The sequence below is a fragment of the Trachinotus anak genome, unplaced genomic scaffold (assembly GCF_046630095.1).
Source record: "Trachinotus anak isolate AG129_WGS33_773 ecotype Australia unplaced genomic scaffold, CSIRO_AGI_Tana_v1 ptg000031l, whole genome shotgun sequence".
Classification (NCBI taxonomy): Eukaryota; Metazoa; Chordata; class Actinopteri; order Carangiformes; family Carangidae; genus Trachinotus; species Trachinotus anak.
Genome location: NW_027273882.1, coordinates 5377770 through 5401458, shown reverse-complemented (window position 1 = coordinate 5401458; position 23689 = coordinate 5377770). Strand labels below are relative to the sequence as shown.

Below are 23689 nucleotides of genomic sequence, written 5' to 3'. Positions count from 1 at the left end.
AAGTCCTGGGACTTGAAATGATGCACAGTGTGTACAGATGTAACCACAAGATCATTTTTGTTCATGCAAACATTCATGGGTTTATATACAAAACATAATCATGCATTAAACTGTCCAGCTTTGGCTTGACTAAAGCTGAGGGTAGTGAAGGTGTTTGGTTACACAACATATTCTGTGACTCCTGCAGCAGGATTGCTACTAAATCCCATTAGATTCAGCTGAAGAGTAAAAATCATTTTCCAATAAATAACAGATAAATATTCTCAGAGCGTTCAAATTAGTTTGACTGTTTCACAGTAAAAGGCTGCATAGATGTATCCTCATTAGTCTGGGTATTCCATAATCCTCTGTGCCCACAGATGAAACGAGACACCAAGGAAAGAAACCAAAGATACTGAAATTTTCTGTAACAAGGCAGGAGTCTCAGACATAAAAAATTTAAATCTGTGTGCACCAAAGTCAGAGAATGGTGAGAGTAGAGCAATGTTTGAGTCGGGAAGCGAGGAAAAGAGGAGATTGTGTAACTGAAGAAAATATGAGACTCATGTACACCTGATTTACAGGGTTATGCAATAACTTATGTGATTAAATTATAAATCGTTCTACCCACCCATATTTGCATATATGCTGTATGTAGGGTTGCCACCACCTGTGTGAAGAAATAAGGGTTATAGCACAAGCTGGCTGAGTTGCAAATGAACTAATGTTATAAAGTGCACGTTGCTAGCATGCCATGTGGTAGCACACACACATACACAGGGATAGATGTCGGCGCCATAGCCAGCTAACCATTTGCAAAAAATGAAATTATCAACTCAGTAATCTACGTTACTCACTCTTTCATTGCTTGGGTAAGGGTCCTGAATGGTCGTGATGGAGCCTTTCTTCACTATAATCTGGATACTACTTCAGCGTCATATAGACCCTGGTTCTGTATGTACTCCAGAGTAAAATGTTCTGTACAGACTCGGAAAGACTGACTCACGACAGGTTGAGACAAGTCTTCAAAAAAGCTAGAGAAAGAAAGAGAGAAAGCTAGAGGAATGGCAGTAGAAGGTTTACTTATATTTTCATAGCTTATTTTACACGTCAAAGTTCATTAAAAACACAAAACACAATCAAAACCCGATTTCAAGATACGGCACCTTTTCAATGTTGACATCATTGTTGTGTGTCTGACTGTAGTTGACACTGAAGCCAGAGCAGACGGTGCTCCCCCTGGTGGATAAATCCAACACTGTCGAGACGAGGAGAGGAGTGAGCTTCCAGCACCCTGAGATTCTCGCCCATGCAGAGCTGATCACCTCAACTCTCTCTGAACCCTACTACTGGAAACTGCCGGAGCAGTTCAGAGGCTCCATGGTAGGAAACCTCACAGTGTTGTTGACTGTACACCTGCTGATGACTGAGCTGTGCATTTTTTTCATTGTTTCCTACACTCATTTCTAACTCCCTGACTTTAGATCACGGCGTACGGTGGCCAGTTGAAATATGCAGTGTACTACGAGGCCAGGGATGAAACTGGTCCTTCCTCCTATGAGCCTCAGGTCATCATTAAGGGCGGTCCCAACCACAGCATCTTAATGACTCGCCACATACAGGGACTCCAGATTGGTCAGCTCACCCGCCATGAGATCGACATGACAGAGGTACAGTTAGGCTTTGGATAAAAGTTAAATGTTGAGAAATAATTTAAAAAATATTCAAATTTTGAGTCTTAACAATTACTGGTTTCAACTTTTTTTATGTACCAACTAAAAAAGTAATTTGGCTCTGTTGGTCATTACAAACAGGATCCATTACGTTGGTAATAAACTGCCATGGTAAAATTGATTTCTCAGTGTATTCAGTGTTTTTTTTTGTTTTTTTTTTTGTGTGTGTGTGTGTGTGTGTGTGTGTGTGTGTGTGTGTGTGTGTGTGTGTGTGTGTGTGTGTGTGTGTGTGTGTATAGCATGAGTGGAAGTACGCAGATGGCAGGCCCATGACTCGAGAGGACTTCATGGACATTTTGTTCTATGTGGACTACATCCTAATTAAGGCATCACACGGCAACTTGATGAGACACAGCCGGTAACACACACACACACACACTTACGCCTACAGTTCCCTCCAGCTCCACAGACTGCTGTCCATTAATAAATGTGAAATTTGATAGCTGGCTAAATGATAACCTATGGGAAAAATCTCCCTCTCATTTTTGTCTCAAGGTGTAATAATGAAAGCTGTCTCTACTAAAGGCCTTTTCCACAGCAGAAACATTATAACCTGCTGCTAATAATCATCACAGTTCTCTCTGGGTATCACATATTATATGTACAATATAATCCTCTAGTATATCCACTTTAAGATGATGAAAGGCAAGTAACTTAGCTTCACACTTTCCAAATGTCCAAACAAATAAGTGTTATTTGAAACAGGCAAACAAACAATTGTAAAGCCATCGTCATCACATCACTGTAGTGATGGATTGTTGTCTCTCCTCTCCCAGTATTTCAGAGATCAGTCTCACAGTGGCTGAGGAAGGCCGACCGACCAAAGAGAGTGAGAAAGCCCATCAGATAGAGAAATGTGACTGTCCACTCGGATACTCTGGACTCTCTTGTGAGGTGCGCACACAACTAAACACACACACACCTACAAGAAAACCCAAATGTGAAGACCTACATCTACAGAATGTTTACCTTGTGTTTCTATGAAATCCATTACAGGTGGTCAGTGGTTGTAGTAACTGTTGCTTTGTTAAGAAAAGATGTAAATCATCAAGACTGATCACTAAAATCAAGTAACAATATATTGGCTGATATTGGTTTTTAATATAATCACAAATGAAAAAGAACATTTCTGACATAGATATCTTAAAAAAGTTGTGCCCAGCATATGTACTAAGCAGCACATTTTACAATTAATACTGTTGTCAGTCTCTGGTGGAAATACTACGTAATGCTTCTTAATTATCTCAAACATAATGTTGGCATAACTTAATTGCATTATCTTATTAATATCAGCCAACATATACACCACAGCCAATATGTTTGTGATAAAATGAAAACATGTCAAATAAAATCACCTTTGAGACCCCAGCATAAGTTAGAAACTCCTGGTCAGAGTACAGGTTACAGGAGGCTCTGTTGGCTCTTGCTTTTGGCTTTGTTATGTAATGTTGAAGGTTTTTGGGTGGTAGAAGCTAGGAGATATGAAACCATCATTCACAGTAGAGCCACTGAATATCAATGTAAAATACATCAGTAAGTTTCTGTAACTCAGTGTTTTTAATGATTTGTGTGACGGAAGTTTTTCAGTGCAGCAGCAGAAAGCTCGCGACATCAGATCAAATGAAATATCAAGACATCATATTAAGACAAAGGAAATACAAAGTAGTGTAGAGAGAACATTAGAAAAGTTAAAAGACAATGTTTGTATTGACAAAAGTTCAGAACCCACATTTTGTCTCTAGCATAGCGATATACAATAATACAAACATTTATTAGAGACTGAGCTGAACTCTCTCCCCTCTTTCAGAGCTCAGAGAAATGAATGTTTTTTTCTGTCTGCTGCCTTTCTACTGAGAGAGAATGTAAACATGGAGGTCATAGCCTCAGCTTTCAATAGTATCTCACAAGTTTCCAATTTACATTTATTTCAGTTTTAAGCCCCTGCGACGCCTTTCAGACCCTTTGCTTTGCCCAGCCAGGATTAAGCCTCTCTGAGCGCTTCCTCCACTCACTTTTGATTTTGTCAAAGCAATTGACTTTCAGCTGCTTCCAGCTCCTTCTCTTAAGCCACAGAAAGCATACAGCAGTGACTCAATCTGTAGTTTAATGAGGATTTTGTAGAGACAGCTTATGACATATGGAGGCAACAGTTCTGGGCAATTCCACTGGACGACAGCGTCTGAGAGTCATTTAGGTATTATTGTATTAATCTCAAAGGAGTATGTGAGTTACCCCCAAACTTTTAACTATATTTTACAACCTCTGTTTCACTTTGTCGCTGTTCCTTGGAGTACACAAAGGCACCCATCTATATTGCCTGAAAAAAAAAAGGTTGCAGTGTACATAATTTAAAAGCTACAGATACTGTTGAAAAAGCGCCAAATGGAAGCCAAATATCAAACTATAGCTAAACTTGAAATGTTCAGGTCGTAGAGGGCTTGGCTGACAGATGGCCGTTCTATTTGTAGCTGCCGCCGTTGTTAATAAAGTATTTTTAAACAAGCGTTTAGTGCTAGCAGAGGGAACAGATGGGTCTTTAAATGGACTCCATTAATTATTACTGAACAGGAGAGAGAGGCAGAGAGAGTTACCTTGTGTGTGTGTGTGTGTGTGTGTGTGTGTGTGTGTGTGTGTGTGTGTGTGTGTGTGTGTGTGTGTGTGTGTGTGTGTGTGTGTGTGTGTTAAAAGTTACTGAAGGGAATAACTCTTAATTGTGAGTATGTGTGTGAAAGAGAGTGGTCAACAGTTGCCTAGAGAAATACCAATTAGGGATAATTGTATGGGTCCATGTGTGTAGTTGTTTAGAGTGTTAGTGTGTATGTGTTGCAATATAATGCAGTGTTTTTTTTGTTGTGTTTTTTTTAAATAAAAACTGGATCTTACAGGGTATTTGCAGCAGTTTTTCCACTCCTCTAAATCTGTGTCTTGTTCCCTTTCTCTCTCTCTCTCTCTCTCTCTCTCTCTCTCTCTCTCTCTCTCTCTCTCTCTCTCTCTCTCTCTCTCTCTCCCTCCCTCCCTCTGCAGGAGTGTGCTGCAGGTTTCTACCGTCTTCGCACTGTTTCCCCGACATCTGCTTCAGCGTCCAGAGTACCCATCGCTGCCGGCATGGGCAGCTGTGTTCAGTGCCAGTGCAGTGGGCACTCTTCCACCTGTGACCCCGAGACATCCATATGCCAGGTAAATGAATGTGTGTGGGTGTGTGTGCGCCATTCTCTCACTGGAGACCCTCACACAGCCATATGCCAGGTAGCTTGGTGAGAGAAAAAGGTGTGTGTGTGTGTTGGGTGGGATGTCAGGTACTGTAATTAGCCCTGCAATAATTAACGACCCCAAGCTTATTCATATTTTGTGTAATTTCCTCTCTTCTGGATCTCACCCAAAGCTAGCTCTCTACTTTTAGAAAGAGAGGAGAATATGGTCTTATCAAAAGATATACAGTTAGAACACATGAAGGCAAATAAGTCTGACCTGAAAAGGGTCAGACTTAGGTGTGAAAACATCCATTAAATGGCTCTATGGTGATTTTCTAACTGCTCAGAAAAGAGCTGCTATAGTTTTCAGTGTGACATCTTCAGTTAACTTTTTTTCCAGTGCAAGAAAAAAAAACGCCCCACAAAAAGTTGCAGAAGAGAAATATTCTGTCTTAATATTTGTTTTGATTGTGTGTGTTTTTGCAAAGAGATTCTGCCTGCATGTCGTCCCTGAACCCAACTGGTGGCTAGTGAGATGAATCCGCACATGCCAGTTGTTATCTGTTCGGCACTTCCAGCCTTTTCACAATCTGGTCAGTTCTGTAGTGAGTCGCAATCTGAAGACTTTGGCCTCGGGGAGCAGTCGGTCGCATGCTGTCCAAAAATCATCACTTGGGTTTGATCTGTAAAAGCCCTGGCAGACTGAGAGGATGTCACTGCCTTGCCATGATTGTACCGCCACAAGTAAGCTGTTCATACTCTCAGAAAAATCCATCAACTGAGATTCATTTTGGACCGCTGATGAGGAGCCGTTTAATTACGTGGTTTGATGTGGTTAGACCACTATTGCACTCAGTAACCATTAAGATAAATCAGTTTAACACTTGTATACAATGGCGCCCAGTGGAGCCTTTTCAGAAGAATGATGCCTTTTTTGCACATGCTTGCTCACATGATTTTTATTTTTGCACAGCTTAAAGTATAGCGTGTACTGCAAGTGCTTATTTCATTAATGACTGCAGCACTACTACAATTTTTTCACTAATTTAGTCAAAGCTTGCTTGGGCTGGAGGGCTGGCTTTGGTGTTTGGTCATGACATGAGCGTGACTTTCTGACGGCTGATTGACAGGCATATAAACAGGAAAACTCAGCAACCATACGAAAGGTTTGGCAGTAATCTTCACTCTAATTTATTCAATTTGGAATATAACTATCATCGAGCTGTCACTAGCCGAACTGAAAATTGAGAGAGTGCAGTCATTAAACAGATGCCTAACATTGAGTCAAGTAAACTGTCTCATTTTGTAAGGGATGTTTTTTCCATTTGAAAGTATTGATTTTAACCATAAGGACTAAACTTTCACGCACCATAAAATCATCTGCATGATAGACTCAAATTAGACTCAAAATATGAGTTGTGCCCCCCCCCCCCCCCCCCCCCCCCCCCCCCCCCCCCACACACACACACACACACACACACACACACACACACACACACACACACTAGGCTGTAGTTGTACCTCAGAATGGATGCCAACATTTTCATGTCTCTCCTCTAATGTTTGCTGCTTTCTTATTATTTTGACTGTTACCTTTTCACCTATTCTGCAATTCTACCTCAACTCCTCTTTATTTAATCCACTCTCCTTCCATCTACTTTCTCCCATCGTTTCTCCTTCCTCCACTTCTCCATACTCTTCTAATTTTCTTTTTCCATTTTTGTCTGGCCCATTCTCATTCCTTTAATTCTCTTCCCTCTCAATTATGTATTTACTCATTCTTTGTGTCCTTTCATCTCTTTCCCATTCTTTTTCTTTTACCTTCAATTCCCTCATTTTTCCTCTCCCCAGCCTTCCTTTATGCCACCTTTTTTCTGTTTCGCACCTCCCTTTAATTTACTCTAGTTTTACCAATTTGTTTCTCTCTCTTTTTTACGTCTCCTCTCCCTCTTCTCTTGTGCTTGATTTCTGTCTCTCTCTGCCTTCCAGCCATTTTTTCCTTGTCCATTTCCATCTCGCTTTCCATAACAGTGCCATTAGCATTTTCTAACCAAGCGGGCTAAATTGAAAATGCTAAACGAGTTTGTTTCTGTGGTAATTAGTGGTAACGAGGAACACAGGAAGTTAATGGAAATGACTTGCCTCGTTAAGAGGCAACTTCCTGTTGCACTGATTGAAGTTCCCATTTTCAACAAACACGGCGAACACATAAGACAGGACCCTGGGGATATGAAGAAGAGAGATCTGCATGTTTGTGTTTGTGTACAGTATGTATCACATTGTGACTTTACACTGTGTGTGTGTTTGTATGATTGAGTGCACAGTGCGTGGGTCTGTCTGCATCAGTGAGCATTTGCCTGTGTGTTTTTATGTTTGTATACAGTGTGTACATATTTCGCATAGTATCTGTCAGCATACAAGTATTAATAGAGGTGTGTTCGCTTGTATAATAAGCACAGCTGAAAATAAGGTGAAAATAAACAGAAACACCTCTCGAAATATTCTGATTGTGTAGGTGTATAGTTGTTATGAGGATAGCAACATGGTCACAGTGACGTACACAACAGGTGAGTGAGCTTCAAAGTAAATGTGTATTTCAGATGGCCTGCTTTTGAGTAAGGAAGCTTAATTAACTCTCCAGGTGTGAGACCACACCTGTCAGCTAACAGCTAGATGCTCACTGCTGTGCAGGGTCTCACAGCACCTCATCCTTGTCATGCAGGAGTGGGTTGGACCCCAAAAAAAAGAAAACATTCATTACTGTGTATGGACAGCTACATTTCCTATCAGAAATAGTCCCGACTGGATACAAGTTTGGCCCTGGAATGGCTCAGAAACTGTGGGTGGCAAAAAGAACTGATTAGTGATTTCCCCACTGCTTCAGTAGAGATGCTCAGCACTCCAGAGGCAGCTGCAATCACACTGGGTACTTCCCAGCGATGGTCCGCATGTGTTGGCGCATGTAAAGACAGCAACTGCTCAATCAACTGTTCTCTGACAAAATAAAAGTCAATAAAAAGCATCTGAGGAGATCATTTTCATCTATTTGTCTCAGTAAGAAAAAAAAAATTCTGCTTCCGACCTTGAAGAAATGTAAACTGAGACGACCTTTCTGCCACCGTGTTGTCAAACATTTCACTGCCAGTCTCTGAATTAACCTGCTCACAGCTGAGCACAGCAGTGATCAAAAGTTGCAACTATTATCAGACATTGTGACGTGAGCTGACACTGGGTAACAATAAGTATGTCTCTGTTTCTTTGAACTCTTCCTCTGGTGTCAGTGTAAATTAAACAGTGATGCCAAGATAATTATCTCTCTCACCAAAAAAACAAGCCTCAGTCAGTAATCAAGGAGGGGATGATGGCTGACCCCGTCTGTCGTCTTTTCAATTATTAATTGTCACGTTGAGACAATTAGGCACATTGAAAAATTTCTTCCTATCTTTGATCAAAAGAACAAAATATGGTACAATATACAAGATCAGGTGCCTAACCATTCAAAAATATGTTTTTCTTTTCTTGCTCAGGCAAATCTGGTTCCTGTTTTTCATTGCCAGTGGCAATATTCAAATCCAACAGATAAAAGTGTAGCTTAACTTGTGTTAATTTAATTTGAAAATGAGTCCTCTTTTTTTTTTTTTTGGAAGATGAAAAGCTTTCTGGACAAGCAGTGTCATGTTTTTATTGTCATTGTGTCACAGCTGCCTACATAATGTTCACGTGCTCAAATTCTGCATCGCAAAACAACGACGCTCACCAAGAATTAATGCTGGGTGCAGGATGATGAGAAATTTAACACCCACATGTTGGGGTTAGAGTCATGGAGGGGTTAGAAAATCAACAGAAGTCAAGTCTAGTGTCTACACAAATGTAAGACAAATTTCATGTGTCTGTTTGTGTGTGTAGAACTGTCAAGACAACACAGAGGGAGATCGATGCGAACGCTGTGCTCCAGGCTTCTACGGTGTGGTCCGAGGTTTTCCTGACGACTGCAAACCCTGCGCCTGCCCCCTTACAAACCCAGAGAACAAGTAAACTCTTTTTAGCAGTGGATCTCTACAAAGTGAAAGTATCATGTATCAATCATGTATCATCATATTTGTAATTTATAATGTATTTTTGTTACTTGAAAGTACTTAGTTTAAGAAGTATTTTCAAGTCATCTCTGACAAATCTCTTCCTGTCTCTAGTTTCAGTCCTACCTGTGTAGCGGAGGGATTCGATGACTACCGATGTACCTCCTGTCCTGAGGGATATGAGGGCAAATACTGTGAGAGGTCAGGCACAGAAAATCCCAACCTTCCCATAATTACTGAAATCAAGATGATGTTAGAGATCATTACATTTTGAATGTAGGTCAGATAAAATGCACAAGGCAAAGAGACAGAGTTATATTTAATTTTGTAATACAAGGTGACGCAGGTAGTAGACCAGAAATATACATTTCTGGTGGGGACTGAGATCGTTTGTGATGTGTGTACATTGTAGCTCAGCTACAGGTGCTGGGGAATGCACCTTTGTCTCCAGCTTTATTTGTTTGCAAGCAACACAAGCAGTTAACTCTTACCTTTTTTCCCAATGCTGCCCCTCCTACTGTCCAGATGTGCCACTGGTTACCATGGTAACCCAAGGATGCCAGGCGGCCGCTGCGAGGAGTGTAAGTGTTCCTTGTGGGGGGCGTTGCCCGGACCATGTGACCCTGTCACGGGCCAATGCCGTTGCAGGGTCGGGGCATCGGGGAAGTCGTGTGACCAGTGCATGGAGAGGCATGTGTGTGGACCAGCTGGGATCATCTGTAAGACTAACACACAGCTTTTTGCACATTATTATTATTCTTCATGCTCCTTTTCTTTTTCTCTGTTTCATCTTTCTTTCTCTCACTTTTTGTTTCTCTCTTCCTTTTGCTTTGCTTTTGCTCTCATTCAGGGTGTCTGTCGAAAAATGTAGTAGACAACTTATAGTTTCAAAAAGAAATGAGTTTTATTGGAGATCTGGAATTTTAGTAGCATTAACTGAAATAGAAAATGAACGAACTGAAAGTGAAATAATTACAAAGCCTTCTTTGACTAGTGTACAACAACAGAAGCTACCACAGAGGAAACCCAGCACTCCAACACTGGGTGCCAAACTTCATGAACCCTACAGACATTCTCTCTTTTTTCTATTTTTTTTTCTTATTCTGTCCTCCACCCTGCATTGTCACCTGATGTTGTGATTTTTACTTTATTTTGGCAATGAAATGCAAATGAGCAGTCAAACCACTTTCCTCAGTTGCCATGGGAGACAGGGGATCGTGGCAGAAGTCAGATTGAAGTCATTTAGAAAATAATTTCAATGTCATTTGGAGCTAATTTAAACTTAATATGACCATAATGGCAGGGCCAATTCGATGCCATTAGCATGTCTAGAGGTAAGTGTATGTGCTCGAGTCAGAATATAGAAGAAAAGGTTGTAAGACAGAGGCTGATGTGAAATTACTGCTGTCAGGTCAGAGAGGAAATTGCTTGCTCAGGTCTTTATGTGTTCAGACACAAAGTGTGTGTTCATAAATTGGCAGTGCGAGTGCTGCAGTGCACCCTGACACCAAACCGGTCGCCTTTACGTCCAGACTATAATCACAAGTCCTGATGGTTTACACTGAATGGAGTGATCAGACTGTTGTTCACTTGTTGAAGAGTGATTGCACTCTGCGTTTTGCCTGTGCTCTGCCCTTTCTCCCATCCCATTAGACACAACCAAGCACTTTGGGAGGCGGCAGTCTTGAGTGAGGGAAATGCAGGTAGCTATCACATTGGCTGCATATCAACATTTGCCTAGAAATGGAGCTAAATTTCAGTCAGTGTGTCATGGGTTGCATTATTGAATGTCGCCCATCTTATTCATGGAAGAGGCAATGTAATGTCCAAAATTTAGCAATATTTTTCAGGTCAAACAAAGTAATTCACCTTGAGCTTACAGCTAGATACACTGAAAGTCTGCTCATGAACATTTATAAAAACAATCCTGTAAGCTGTTGCACATGAGGTATCCACAGTTGATATAATTTTATTCTATTAGCATAATAAGATATAAATCTGAGATTTAAAGCTACTCAAGATGCTGTAGCAGGGTTGTGACCTGACCTTAACATGTTTTAACCTTAACATGCGTGTAAATACGATTCAGTACTCTAAATACCCGAAGTATAAAGGAAGATTGTGTCCATAGCACAAACTGGACAAAAGCTGGACTCATATCCATGATGCAAAGTGACTTGAAGGACATAAAAAACATGTGGGCAGTCATGTCAAACAGCCGGTTCAAAGTAAGAGATGTGCGCTACCTGCAGCCTGGCACCAAAACTGTTTTCTTGGTACAAAGATTAAAGCAAAGATTTGACAGCTGTAAGTTAAGGAGCACAGGTACAGGTGTGTATTAGTGCACTTGTATGTCGGCATGCGTGTGTGGATTTGCAGTTTGAAACGTGTGAGTTGAGCTGAGCCAGAGCTGCTTCTTCAAACTCATGCAGGTTTACTCGGGCCACTGTCAGGCATGTAGCCTCCACAGCACTGATGATACATCATAATTACACATTGTGCATAGATGAACATTATCGTAGTTTAATCTGTTACATCAACTAAGTTTAGCATTTGCTGGTTCAAAATGTATAATTCAAAACTCACAGTCTTGAAAATGAAATCAAAATGTAAATTATTTAAGTTCTTGTCTTTTTTTATTGACTTTAAACTTCTAAACAAGGAGCATCTGACATACAGCCCATATTGGAATGACACTGATGATGATAAACCAAGTAAATTGCTCAGCCATACTTTTCCTTTATAGAATTATCATGTTTATGCTGTCTATAATATTGTATGTATTTGTGTAGTATATATTAGTATATTGTGAAATGTAATAAAAATGACATCATGGTAGCAGGGTGTAAACAGCTACATACTGCTCCACTTTTTACAGGAATGTGGGTTCTTCGTACTGTACATTTATCGTATGTGTATGTGTTTGTGTGTAAGCACGTGACTGCCTGAATGCATTGGTGTGTTTGTGTGTTCTTGTTTTGTCAGATATTGATTGAAAGTTTTTATTTTATTTAATTTATCTTTGATTTCCCTTGTCAGAAATGTTAATTTCTGCAATAAATTAGCCTCAGGCTGTAGAAGGGAAAAGAAATTCACACACACATTCAGAAAAATATGTGTGTGTGTCTCAGTGAATTCCCAGGTGAGTGTGTGTGTTAGTGTGTGTGTTTTTTGCCTGCAGTGCGTGCTCATAATAGGTGATTTTGCCTCTCTGTGCTGAATTTCATGCATCAGCAGCCTTGTTTTTCTGATGCCAGAGCCACTTAAACATGAAAACACAAGCAGTCACCATGATCACACACTGATTTGTTTACAGACTCACAAACAAAGCACAGACACACAGATCTGGTTGTTAAAACACATGCATATGACTTCCTTTCAAAAGGTCGACACAGTGTGAGACACACACTCACAAACACACAACCTCTCATAGATTAAGCTGGCCTCATTACACACTGGCTGATGTCTGTGTGTTTTTGTTTGTTTCTCTAGCCTGTGATGACGAGTGCTCGGGTCTTTTGATCAGTGATATGGACCGCCTGTATCGCATCATCACAGATGTCACTCTGACCACACCCCTCCCACCGCCTTATAAGATGTTGTACCGCTTCGAGAACATGACAGAGGAACTCAAGGTAAAGAATCTGCATCTGATTGGTTGATAAAGGATATTTTCAATTAATATAGTAAACATATGTCTTCGATCTTTTCACAAACTTCACACAAGTAGACAGTAGGAAAAGCCATATATGGACAACATATTAAGGCATATACATATATAAGGTCTTATGTAATCCAAACAAGTTATGAACTTGTTCTATTTAAACTATGCTATTTCAACCTTGACTGTGACATAATAACAATGCATAGAGCTTTATCAGATATGTTTCTGTTCTTCCCTTCCTGCTTCTGGCCCTCACTTGCTCATCCTCTTCTTTTCAGCTGTAGAGCCAGCTGTAGAGCCAGGCAGTTCAAAAGCCTAGCCCTAGGCCACAATATGTCAGACATTTCTCACTGTAATTCCTTCATCTCTCTGTTTCTCTCCTGCAGCACATGCTGTCGCCTCAGAAAGCTCCAGAGAGATTACTGCAACTGGCCGACTCCAACCTAGGATCACTAATTGTTGAGATGGACCAGCTACACAGCAGGGTACAGAAAGTTTAGTTTTTCCTTTGGCTTGACTTTAGTCTCTGTCATTGTCTTCCTTCCTTTCTCGTATTATCCTTCTTTCACCGTCTTTCTCTGTCTGTCACATAATGAGATGGAGCAAATGCAGACTGTGGCAGGGAGCGAGATCATAGTTTAAGGCAACAGTTGTGTGCAAAGAACAGCAAAGACACGAGTCTAGTCACCTCTACAACAAGCTGTGGATCATAAAAGTGGCAGCTCAACAAAACATTATCACCAGTTCTGCAGTATGTTAATTGGCATAAAAGCCGCACAGACACCAATTCAATCTCTTTCCAACATGATGATAAAGAGCTTTTAGAGCCTTAGTTAACCAGCTGAGCAGCTAGAATAAAAACCAGGTGTACGGTATTATGGGACTGCAGAATGAAAAATCTCTGACTCGTTATAAGTCATTGGGGCTCTGACCACCACATTAGGATTTTTTTTTTAATCACATATTCATTTTTAGGAATATTTAATGTGTAATAAGCACAGTAGACACAAAACGGAAATGATTTTTACACAGGGATCCTCCTCAGAAGCTCAAGATCAGAATTTGAATTGTCTTGTTTTTGCAGGTGAAAGCTTTTCTATATCTTTACCTTCATTCAGAACGCAAGAATCTACAGAAAAAAAAAATTTTTTTTTTTACTTTATAATCTTCAGAATCAGTTATGTCTCTAAAGGCAGGTATAAACTGTGCGATTTTTGTGCTGTTCCACTGTGAGACTGACTGCTGCGGCGTACTAAACGCCATTTACTACCAACTACTAACCAACCAAGAGGAATGAAACATGAAATGATGCATTCACTGTTTAGCACTATAGCGGTGCAGATGGATGATGCACACTGTTGACATTTTATTCTTTTAAATCGTAGCCTATGATTCAGTAAGTGTTATCATACTATCATACTGTCGACATACATCCAACTTGATGTCAGTTCATTAGGTCCATCTCACACAGTGTGGCCTGCACTAAACGTATAAGATTGTTGAAACCTCACAGTCTGTTAAGGAGTTAACCAAAATAGAAAACCACTGTTTGAGTGCAGGGGGTCTACAAGTGCCAAGTGGAGAAAAATAACACACACAGTCATGCTGTCAAGCGTCAGGCTTTTAGGGACTAGAGCCTTGACATTTGTTGACAGCGACGCTATCACCCACACCCCATCACACTTGTACTCACTCTCACACACTCACACACACACACACACACACACAAAACAGCAAAAATGATATAGCATGTTCTTGTCAATTCACAACAATAATTACCTGCTCGTTCTTCCTTTGTCTGTGTAGGTGTGTTAAATTGAGTGTGTTTGGATGTGTTTTCATGTCTGTCAAGAATTCATCCATTTCTTGTATTTCTGGTCCTCTGTGTTTGTGCGCGTTAATGTGTGCGGTTGTGTTACTTGTCAATAATTCATCCATCTCTGTGTCTCTGTATGTTGAACACGCACGCACACACAAAAATATTGATTGCGTGAACGATTTGCCATCATCATCTGTCATTCTTTTACATCTAAGAACTCAGCCCACCATGCCTTTCCTTCCTTTGTTAGAGAGAAGTCAATATGTTCACTTATTCAACATTGTTTACTATTTTATGGCTTTTGTGTCTGTGTGTTTGTGTGTGTGTGTGTGTATAGGTCACTAAGGTGTCTGCTGATGGAGAACAGGTTGAAGATGATGCTGACAGGATTCATAAACGAGCTGAGGGCCTGGAACAGTTCATCAGGGATACACTGCTGGGAGCTAAAGGTAGCAGAAACCAGCACCACCTCTCCTCCATTAGCTGCCTTCATATGCTGCCAACTGGATTTTCTGGATTTATCTGTCTGCTCTCTCACTGGTTTCATCTGTCATCAGAGTACATTGCATAATATTACATTATATTAAATGTAGGGGATCCCTGTGGGAAATTTGGGTTATTACATTAGAGGGAAATATGATATATATGAATATGAAGAGGTGAGTAAAGAGCCTAATGAAATGAATTAGACTGACAGAACATATTAAAAACAGCAATTAAATTAAGACTTAGAATCACTTGGTTGAATTGGAGTTGAATTGGATGCAGAATAAATACTATGATCATTATTACGAAGACCAGTTTCAGTGTTTCTACCACAAATCCCCAAAAAGCAGATGGTTTGTTGTAGAGCAGTCTGTTTTTAATTATTTCTATCAGGCCCACTTTTGACTGGGAGGCATCGAGGTGAGAGGTGAGACGACCAAAACATCTTTCTGCCTCCTTGTTAGCTCACTAATGGAAACTTAGCTCAAACACAATGGCTGATGGGCCAACTGCCAGCACTCTGTTGCCAGCTGCTTGGGCAAAGTGTTGCCTGAACAATAAAGACAGATCCAGCAGGCTGTAGCATCACTTACCATGGTGATAAAGACTCACCCACCAAGATAATCAGGTGCAATGACTCAGTTTGTTTCACTCTGTTGTGCAACTGGTTAGCAAGTTGGCAGTGCCTGCTCACCTAGGATGGTGGGGTGTATGGAAAACAGGGAGGGGCTGCATCGACACACTTGTTCCAAAACAAATACAGCCATGCATGATTACAGCGATTCCAGTAGATGGGTGGTAGGAATAGCTATACACTGACTATAAGCAAGAGGAAGTATTGAGTGTGCATTCATGTTATTTTTGTTCCGTAAGTTGAAGTTCCATTAGAATTGACACAGGATCCAGATCACTAATGATAAAATGTTCCTTCAAAGCTGCATTGACTCATGTATTGGCCACCTGGGGGCATCAGAATCATTAATCTCAACTTAAATCACAAGAAATGGCCAAAACACACTCATTTTACACATCCAGCAGACACAGTGCAACACTGTAATTCGTGTGGAGACATGTGTCTGGCCACTGGATCTATCTAAGTCTAATATTCACTCTTCTTCTTGCTCTGTTTTGGTTTCTACCTAAGGGAACTATATGGCTCTTTAGCTGCTGAATGCTCCACTAAGTTCAATAATATCCCCTGCCTGTATGCTGTGGCGCTGGCAGGTAATGTGGTGTATAGAGAGGAAAGCACATTGATGAGTTGTTATTGTGGTGCTACAGAGACGCCCTCAGCCTGCAAATCATATTCTCCAGACATAAGTGAAAATGCTTGTTTGGTACAAAGCCCAACAAAATTTGCATTGTCGTCATTTTTTACTTTTCTTTCTTTCTTTACTTTCTTAAGTGAAAATGTAATGAAACTCATTCCAACTGAAATTTTGTCACATATCACAATATCTGCCAAAATAATCACAAAATTTCTTTTTTTTTCCTCATCGTGCAGCCCTACACATAACAATTTAATGCAGTTTCATAATAAGTTACTAGTGCTTACTCACTTACAAAGCCTTTTTGCAGTACTGACTCTTTTCTATTGAGTCTGTGTCACAGTTCTTTTTGCTTTTGTCTTGTCGTTTTGCTACAAACCACAGATATTAGATGTGTAACCATTGCCCCAGGTTTTAATGCTGCCCTCCAGCAGGATATTTGGTTCCCACTGGTGTGAAACGTTCTCTGAGTCAGAACTTCGTGGTGCACCCAGATGGTTCACTCTGTCAGTGGTGGCCTCATAGAGAGGACCGATCTCCCCCTTTCTCTGCATGTACAACTAGCAGGTAGTTGTTCAGTTCAGCTTCAGGATCCTTTTTGCCAGTGCAGCTGGAGAATCTCCTCCCCAGCGGCTGTGTGACCAGCTTGTGATGTGTTTTTCTCGGTCTCAGCCCAGACATACGCTCCACTGAAAAGGGTCTCACTGAAATCTAAAGGGGGTTTCAGCACTTTGTGAAGTGTTTCCAGGTCATCAGGGTCCTTCCATGTGGGAGCTAATGATTTGTTAGTGGACAGGACTTGTGTAGTTCTTTTGCTCACACCTCTCAGGAGCGCCACACTGCAGGTCACGTTCATTTGTTCACAGGTTGGTCAAGCTCCTCTTTATTTGCTGCTGTTGCTCAAGATCCGCTTACCCATCTTGTTCTGGAGCTTTCATTTGTCATCATCTGCTTCATCTGCTCAGTTGTCATGAGACTGTGGATGTTGAAACTTTCCACCATATGGGGTTCTTTTAGGATTTTTGGCTGAAAAGTTGGCTTAGACATTGAGTTCACCGTGGACAAAACACCTGAACTTGAAAGCATTAAACATTTACAGTTCACTGGACAACAAGTGGAAATTTAGTCAGCTGTTCATCTAGGTTTTCAGTTCACTAGATGTTCTCGTCTCCAGCTGTCTCTGCTAAGTTTCATTTCTCTCTATCCACCATTTCATCTCGTGGTTGGACTCACTATTTATAAATGTACTTTTAAGAAACTCTTGCTCCTCCACACTGATGTTAAAAAAACAAATGTGCTCTATGCAAAACTATGCAGTTCATATAATTAGCTATTTTGATTACCATTATGAATTTTTTATGACTTCTGGGATGAAAAGAAAGTTACCAAACCAACACGTTCTGACTGGCTGTGATGAAACTGTCCTCTTCTTGTTGTTGCTCCTAGCTCTCTGGCCCTCTGCCTAATCACAGTGTGATTTTTGTGTGCGTGTGTGTGTGTGCCCGCGTGTGTGTTTTTCTGAGAGAGAGAGAGAGAGCAAGAGTGTGTCATGGCTCACTGGATGATTGAGAGTAGCAATTAGAGACTTAATTAGTGGATATCACGCACACACACAGACACCACATACACAAACACCGATGCAGATGTGCACACATTCACACAACTGTGCACACACACAGCCATACACAAACAGACACGCAAACACATAATGAGGCAAGAAAATACTGTACACACTTTCCTGAGTGTGAGTGCCCGTGTTTACTACATACCATAATATGATTCCATCCACGTTTTAAGTGTTTAATTGGCTTTTAAATCCCACTATGTAATTATATGGCTGTGACACACACACACACACACACACACACACACACACACACTCTTTCTTACACAGGCTTACAGATTCATAGACATGCACACACATACCAAAGCAGCACAAATACACTCTCACACACACACACACACACACACACACACACACACACACACACACACACACACACACACACACACACACACACACACACACACACACACAGTACAGCTGTTCATTAGCATGATGGCTTCAGTTCTGTCTTGGCTCGAGTCACATCATGTTTACATTTCAAATTAGAGGAAAGGCTGCATTGCCACAACTACAGACACACACACACACACACACACACACACAATGGCCCACCCACCCACACACCATCACTGCAGACACACAACACTCACACACTGTTTGCTGCATACACATGTACTTCATGAAAATGCACAACAAACACTTTTCCCTCCTGTGTTTGGCTCTTGCACAGACAGATAGAGACGCACACACACACATACTCATTAAGTCTGAGTATTACTCAAATGAGCCTTGGAGTGTTTAAGTGTAGTTTCATCATTGATTGGTTTGAGATTTCACTGCCTTTAATTTGATAAAAGCGGGTCAAACATGAAGTCTGCCAAAATCACTGTTTTTGAATGGTGTTAAAACAGATTGTGTGTGCCATGTTTGTGTATTTGTGTGTTTGTGTGTGTGTGTGTCTCTGTGTCTGACTCTCAGCATGAGTGAAGTTCAAATGGTGTGAATTTTGTGTTTCTTTCTGTTATAGCCCTAAAACTGAGACAAGACACATGCACAGTGGCTTCAGAGAGTGTTCAGTCCCGTTCACTTTTCACACACTTTCAAATGGTGCATGGTAGAAACAAAACAGAGACTGTGAATATTTGACCACTGGAATTGTCGGCTAACAATCCATAACAACTTTATAAGCCTATGATCTGTCATGGTTGTGTGTGAAATGAAAGACAAATTATAGCAAAGACAGCTGAAGGCATTAATATCTATACCTGTCCATAGGTTTTACCATTGATGAATACTAATGATATTTTCTCTGGAAACTTGAGGAGAAAATTTCTTTAAGTGCTTGTACAACTTGAACTTGTCCACCTGTAGTATCCTCACAGCAGTCTCTCTGTGCGTCTGTGTGTCCAGACCTACAGTCAAAGGCTGCTGAGCTGAACCAGACTCTGTCTCGGAGAGATGGAACTCCAGACAAAAGCCTGAAGGAGATGAAGGAGGAGATCCAGGCCATGCTGGCCGAGATGAGGAAACGACAGCTGGGAGGGAAGAAGAGCATCGCTGATGAGGAGATGGAGTATGGACAAGCATGAACACACACACACACACACACACACACACACACACACACACACACACACACACACACACACACACACACACACACACACACACACACACTCACTCACACACTCTCTCTCTCTCTCTCTCTCTCTCTCTCTCTCTCTCTCTCTATCACACACAGGTTGTGCATCTCTCCCACTTGCACCCACTAACAAAAACAAACGTTTGAGTCACACGATTGATTTGCACACATGGAACCACATTTTTTAACCAACCTGTTGTGTTTCTTTTTTCTTTTCTTTTTTTTAAATATCTTGTTGATTTCACTCATACCTGGATGCTAATACATTCACTTTGTATGTCTTAGACTGCCTTTGTCCCTGCTGGGATTCAGTCCCACTTTTCCATGTATTTACCTGTTGTTCTGCAGGTCGTTTCCCCTCTAGACTTTTTCTTTCAATGAATTTGCACAATGAGAGAAAAGTAAGAGCAGACAGGAAGGAATATGCATAAAATTCACCTTAATAAATCTTTAGGTAAACAACTGTAACAAGCCCCAACTGCATACAATGGAACATTTTCTGTATTTTGAGTAGGTAACATTTTTACACTGTCAAAATGACAAGGTTAAACCGACAGTGCGGAACTTTTGTCTCCCTCCTCCAGCAGTGAGAGTCATTACAAAGAAATTTCCACTATTATATACTAGGTAGGTAAAGTAAATGTAATAGGTACACAGCCTAGTCCAAATATTTTATGAATACCAACCTGTCCAAGAGCAGTAAGGAGGTCCCGTCTCTGCACTCTCCAATGAGGAAAAGCCACACCAGTGTTAATCCGTGTATGTCCTCACCCTTGATTGCTCTCTTTTTGAGGCTGTAATCCCTCGACACAGAGTTTTCTTTCTTTTTTATATATCTAGAGCATCAGAAACTTTTCTTTCCTGCCATTGGTTCACCGTACTCCTAGCTCCTGTCGCTATGGTTGCTCCCCTCTTCAGCTCTGGCAAAAAGCAATGACTGCTGGTTGACATAGCACTCAAAGCGGCACACTCTCAATTATGCATAACTGTAAGCCATAAAAAAATTGAAGTGGTGAAGTTATATAAAAATTCATACCCAAGCAGTTGTCATGAAGGAGGAAAGTTGGGCATTTTGACATGACAGTCTATGTGGATTGACTCGCTTTTGGAGTCAGCCTCAAGTGGTCTTTCGAGGAACTGCAGTTTTTGGCACTTCAGCGTTGACTTCATGTTTCAGCTCCAGAGGTTGCCACTTCACTGCAAATTCACTGGTTCTTTAATTTCATTCTTTCCTCACTTAAGTTCTTTCATTTCATTCTTTTTGTTGATACAGGAGACATCAGGAGTAAACACCCTCCATTGCCATGACTTTCTGCTGATGTTTTAACAAAGTGTTTCTCACTTTGTTGCTCTGACTTTCTTTGTCTCTGTAAAGTCATTTGATGAAATTAGTAATATGCTCCCTTCATCCCTCCTTTCTCTCACCCTCTGTCTGTCTGTCTCTCTCAGCAGCAACTGTTGACAAGGTCGATGAGTTGATTAAAAGTTTCACCAAAAGGGCAGAAACAGAGACATAAAGAACTTGTAGTGAGGAGGAAACTCACAGAGGAAGAGGAGAGCAACTGACAGAGGGTTGTAGAGGAGAGAGTATGAGACAAGACAAAGAGAATTTGCCACTGCTGCTGAATGACTCGCCTGTCAGTCTGTGGTTGGTTATTTGACTGAACCCTGAGGGGAGATTTTAACCACGGCTGCAGAGAAAAACACAAGCAAATGTTGAAGGGATGCTTCAGCACAGTGAACAGAGCTGGCTCTGTTACCAGATTTTATATATTTTCAGTAGTTAGTCTAAAAACTTTGCTCACGTGCTACAAACCTGACTTGTCATATATATACTGTATTGCTTTGTACTGTAAAGTTGTAATAGTCAGCTGGGTAATGTTAAGACACCCCTCCCATTTGTTTTTTAATTTGGTTATATTCTGTTTTTTTTGTTTGTTTTTTTTTTATTCCCCACAGGGTTCATTAAAGTTTCATCAAATCCAATTATTACCTTGCATATTTCCCCAGAACTGTGTGAATGTGTCCTCTGAGTGATGTCAACTGGAGGACACTAGATCCTTGTTGTCTTAATTAATGCTGAAGGTGAAAAACAAGGCTCATTAAGGGACACCATGGTAAACATGATTATTAAACTGTTTTAAATACTTCCAAAGTGAGGAGGCTTTCCAAAAAAAATTGATGTCAAAGCACAGCATAATGAGAACATTTGCAGTGAACTAAAGGCTGCATTGCAAATCTCAGTGGGTGGATCAGATAAAGGGAAGGTCGCTAACTCGTCCAGGCAATCGTTTCTCCACTTCATTCACATGGTGCTCTCCGACATGTTCACTGCAACACATGTGTATCGCACATTCATAATGGCAGCATACTTGAGAGCAAGGTTGTGTTATTAAAGATCTAGTTCGTACAACATGTCATCCAACTGCATTGGAAGGCAAAGGTATTCATGAGTTGTTTTGAACAGCCACATTCAAAGGCAGGGTGAAAGGCTTGCCATGAATGAGGGGGGGGTGAGGCATGATAATCATTGAAATACATTTTTAAGCTTTTTGCCATGTTGGCTACAGAAAGTTCGGAAGTGCAGAAAGTACAGAAATCGCTGGAAGCAGCCCATCCAGTTCAGACTTGAGAAAGGTGTGTGTGTGTGGGTAGGGGTCTTCAAAGCTGTTTGACAAGTTTACTGGCCCCTCAGGCCATCAGTGCTCTGCTTATTATTTTTCTGCATTGCCTCTGTTGTTGTTCATTTAGCATTTCATATGACTACCCAAGCATCCACCTGTAGGATCTGAGTCTACCTTCTTTTAGTGGGAAAGTTGTTATCAGCAGTCCCACCTGTGCATAGCTCTGTGTTTTCTTTTGTGGGGACAGCATCAGAGCATGGATGCCAGTGAGCACCAATGTAAATGACTTATGTTTACATACAGTATAATCCCTTTCATGTTCACTGGCTGACTGGACTGTGAGTTATCGATGAACAAAGCCTGATGACGGTTTTCACTTCCACACTTCACACTGATACAGCTCATGTCTGCAGTAGTTAGGTTTTAGTTGTCTGTTGCTGTCATTAGTGCAGTGTGCTATGCTGCAGTGTACATGAGTGCGTATTGCTTCACCTGCCCATCCAGTCACATGCAAACACACACGCATTAGTCTGGCAATATTTGAAATGTTTTTCACTGCTACAATTTAATCTAACTCAGCCTGAGGGGTCAATAGACGGAAGTTGGCAATTTCGTTCCTGCATTTCAACATTCACTCATATGGAGTGATTATTGTCTTTGCACAAGCAGAGGCTCTGTCGCACATCACAATAACTCTCCTCTTCTGTCCTCTGTGAGATGTTGTATCCATACATACTAACTTATTCCACTCTTCAGCCATGAATACTCTTTAATGACCAGAATGTAAATAATCTTTCCCCCTTCTCCTTCCAGCCTTGCAGAGGAGTTATATCAGAAAGTCAAGAGATTGTTTGGCAACCCCCACCAGGCCACAGAAGATCTGAAAGCAGAGGTAATTATAGCTTTTAATCTTTACTCTTTTGTCTTCAGTGTTCCTAAATTAATGACATTAACCCCATCTGCCTCCCAAGATAAAAGGGAAGCTGTCAGACCACGAGGGGAAGCTCCAGGAGGCCGAGGATCTTCTCCGCTCTGCCCAGGGAATGACGAGGCAGGCTGGCTCACTGGCTGAGCAAAATCATGCTAACCTCACAGCCCTGGAGGTACAGGCACAAACAGAAATATAATATATAATATTCACAAGACAAGAACAAGAGCAAGACCAGAAGCCTGATTGTCAGTACTGTGAGGTTTCTCTGATCTACACGTAACCTGTAACTGAGTTGTTTCCGGTGAATTCTAAGAGAGAAACTCGACTGTGTCACCAGTTCCTTGGGGTGAAACTAAAAAGTGAATTCACGGGTTTTGAAAAAAGGCCACAAGCAGTATAAGTAATGGAGCATAGCCTACTAGCTAGTTGAAGCAAACAATTTAAGTCATGCTGCTATGCTTACATGCGACATATTCTGCTTAATCACTTTATGCATGTCATGCATCCTTTGCATTCGATCGTTCTCCTCACACAAACTGTAGTATTTCATCATACCCACCTCAAAATTAGCATCTGCGTGTAGGCCATGATGTTTCTGTCACTCCAAGTCTCACTCTGTACTCTACTCTATACAAAAAAAAATGTGGTTTTCTCTGTATATCAAACAAAGCTGACGGATTGATTTCCCACGTTAACTGTACTTGGCTGT

At 41.0% G+C, this 23689-nt stretch overlaps 1 protein-coding gene across 4 annotated transcripts in view; it reads left to right on the top strand.

Moving 5' to 3' along the window:
* Positions 1 to 23689, top strand: part of lama2 (laminin, alpha 2) — a 174318-nt gene that overhangs the window by 115067 nt on the left and 35562 nt on the right. For 3 of the 4 annotated variants that reach the window (XM_071467457.1, XM_071467456.1, XM_071467455.1), the window contains 14 exons: positions 1186 to 1362; positions 1464 to 1649; positions 1952 to 2070; positions 2489 to 2606; positions 4737 to 4889; positions 8810 to 8934; positions 9094 to 9180; positions 9505 to 9698; positions 12472 to 12614; positions 13030 to 13128; positions 14800 to 14911; positions 19194 to 19356; positions 22863 to 22941; positions 23021 to 23152. In XM_071467457.1, the coding sequence (XP_071323558.1) occupies positions 1186 to 1362; positions 1464 to 1649; positions 1952 to 2070; positions 2489 to 2606; positions 4737 to 4889; positions 8810 to 8934; positions 9094 to 9180; positions 9505 to 9698; positions 12472 to 12614; positions 13030 to 13128; positions 14800 to 14911; positions 19194 to 19356; positions 22863 to 22941; positions 23021 to 23152 (1887 nt within the window). The remainder of the gene's footprint in view (positions 1 to 1185; positions 1363 to 1463; positions 1650 to 1951; positions 2071 to 2488; positions 2607 to 4736; positions 4890 to 8809; positions 8935 to 9093; positions 9181 to 9504; positions 9699 to 12471; positions 12615 to 13029; positions 13129 to 14799; positions 14912 to 19193; positions 19357 to 22862; positions 22942 to 23020; positions 23153 to 23689) is intronic. The other variant, XM_071467458.1, reaches the window with a different exon arrangement.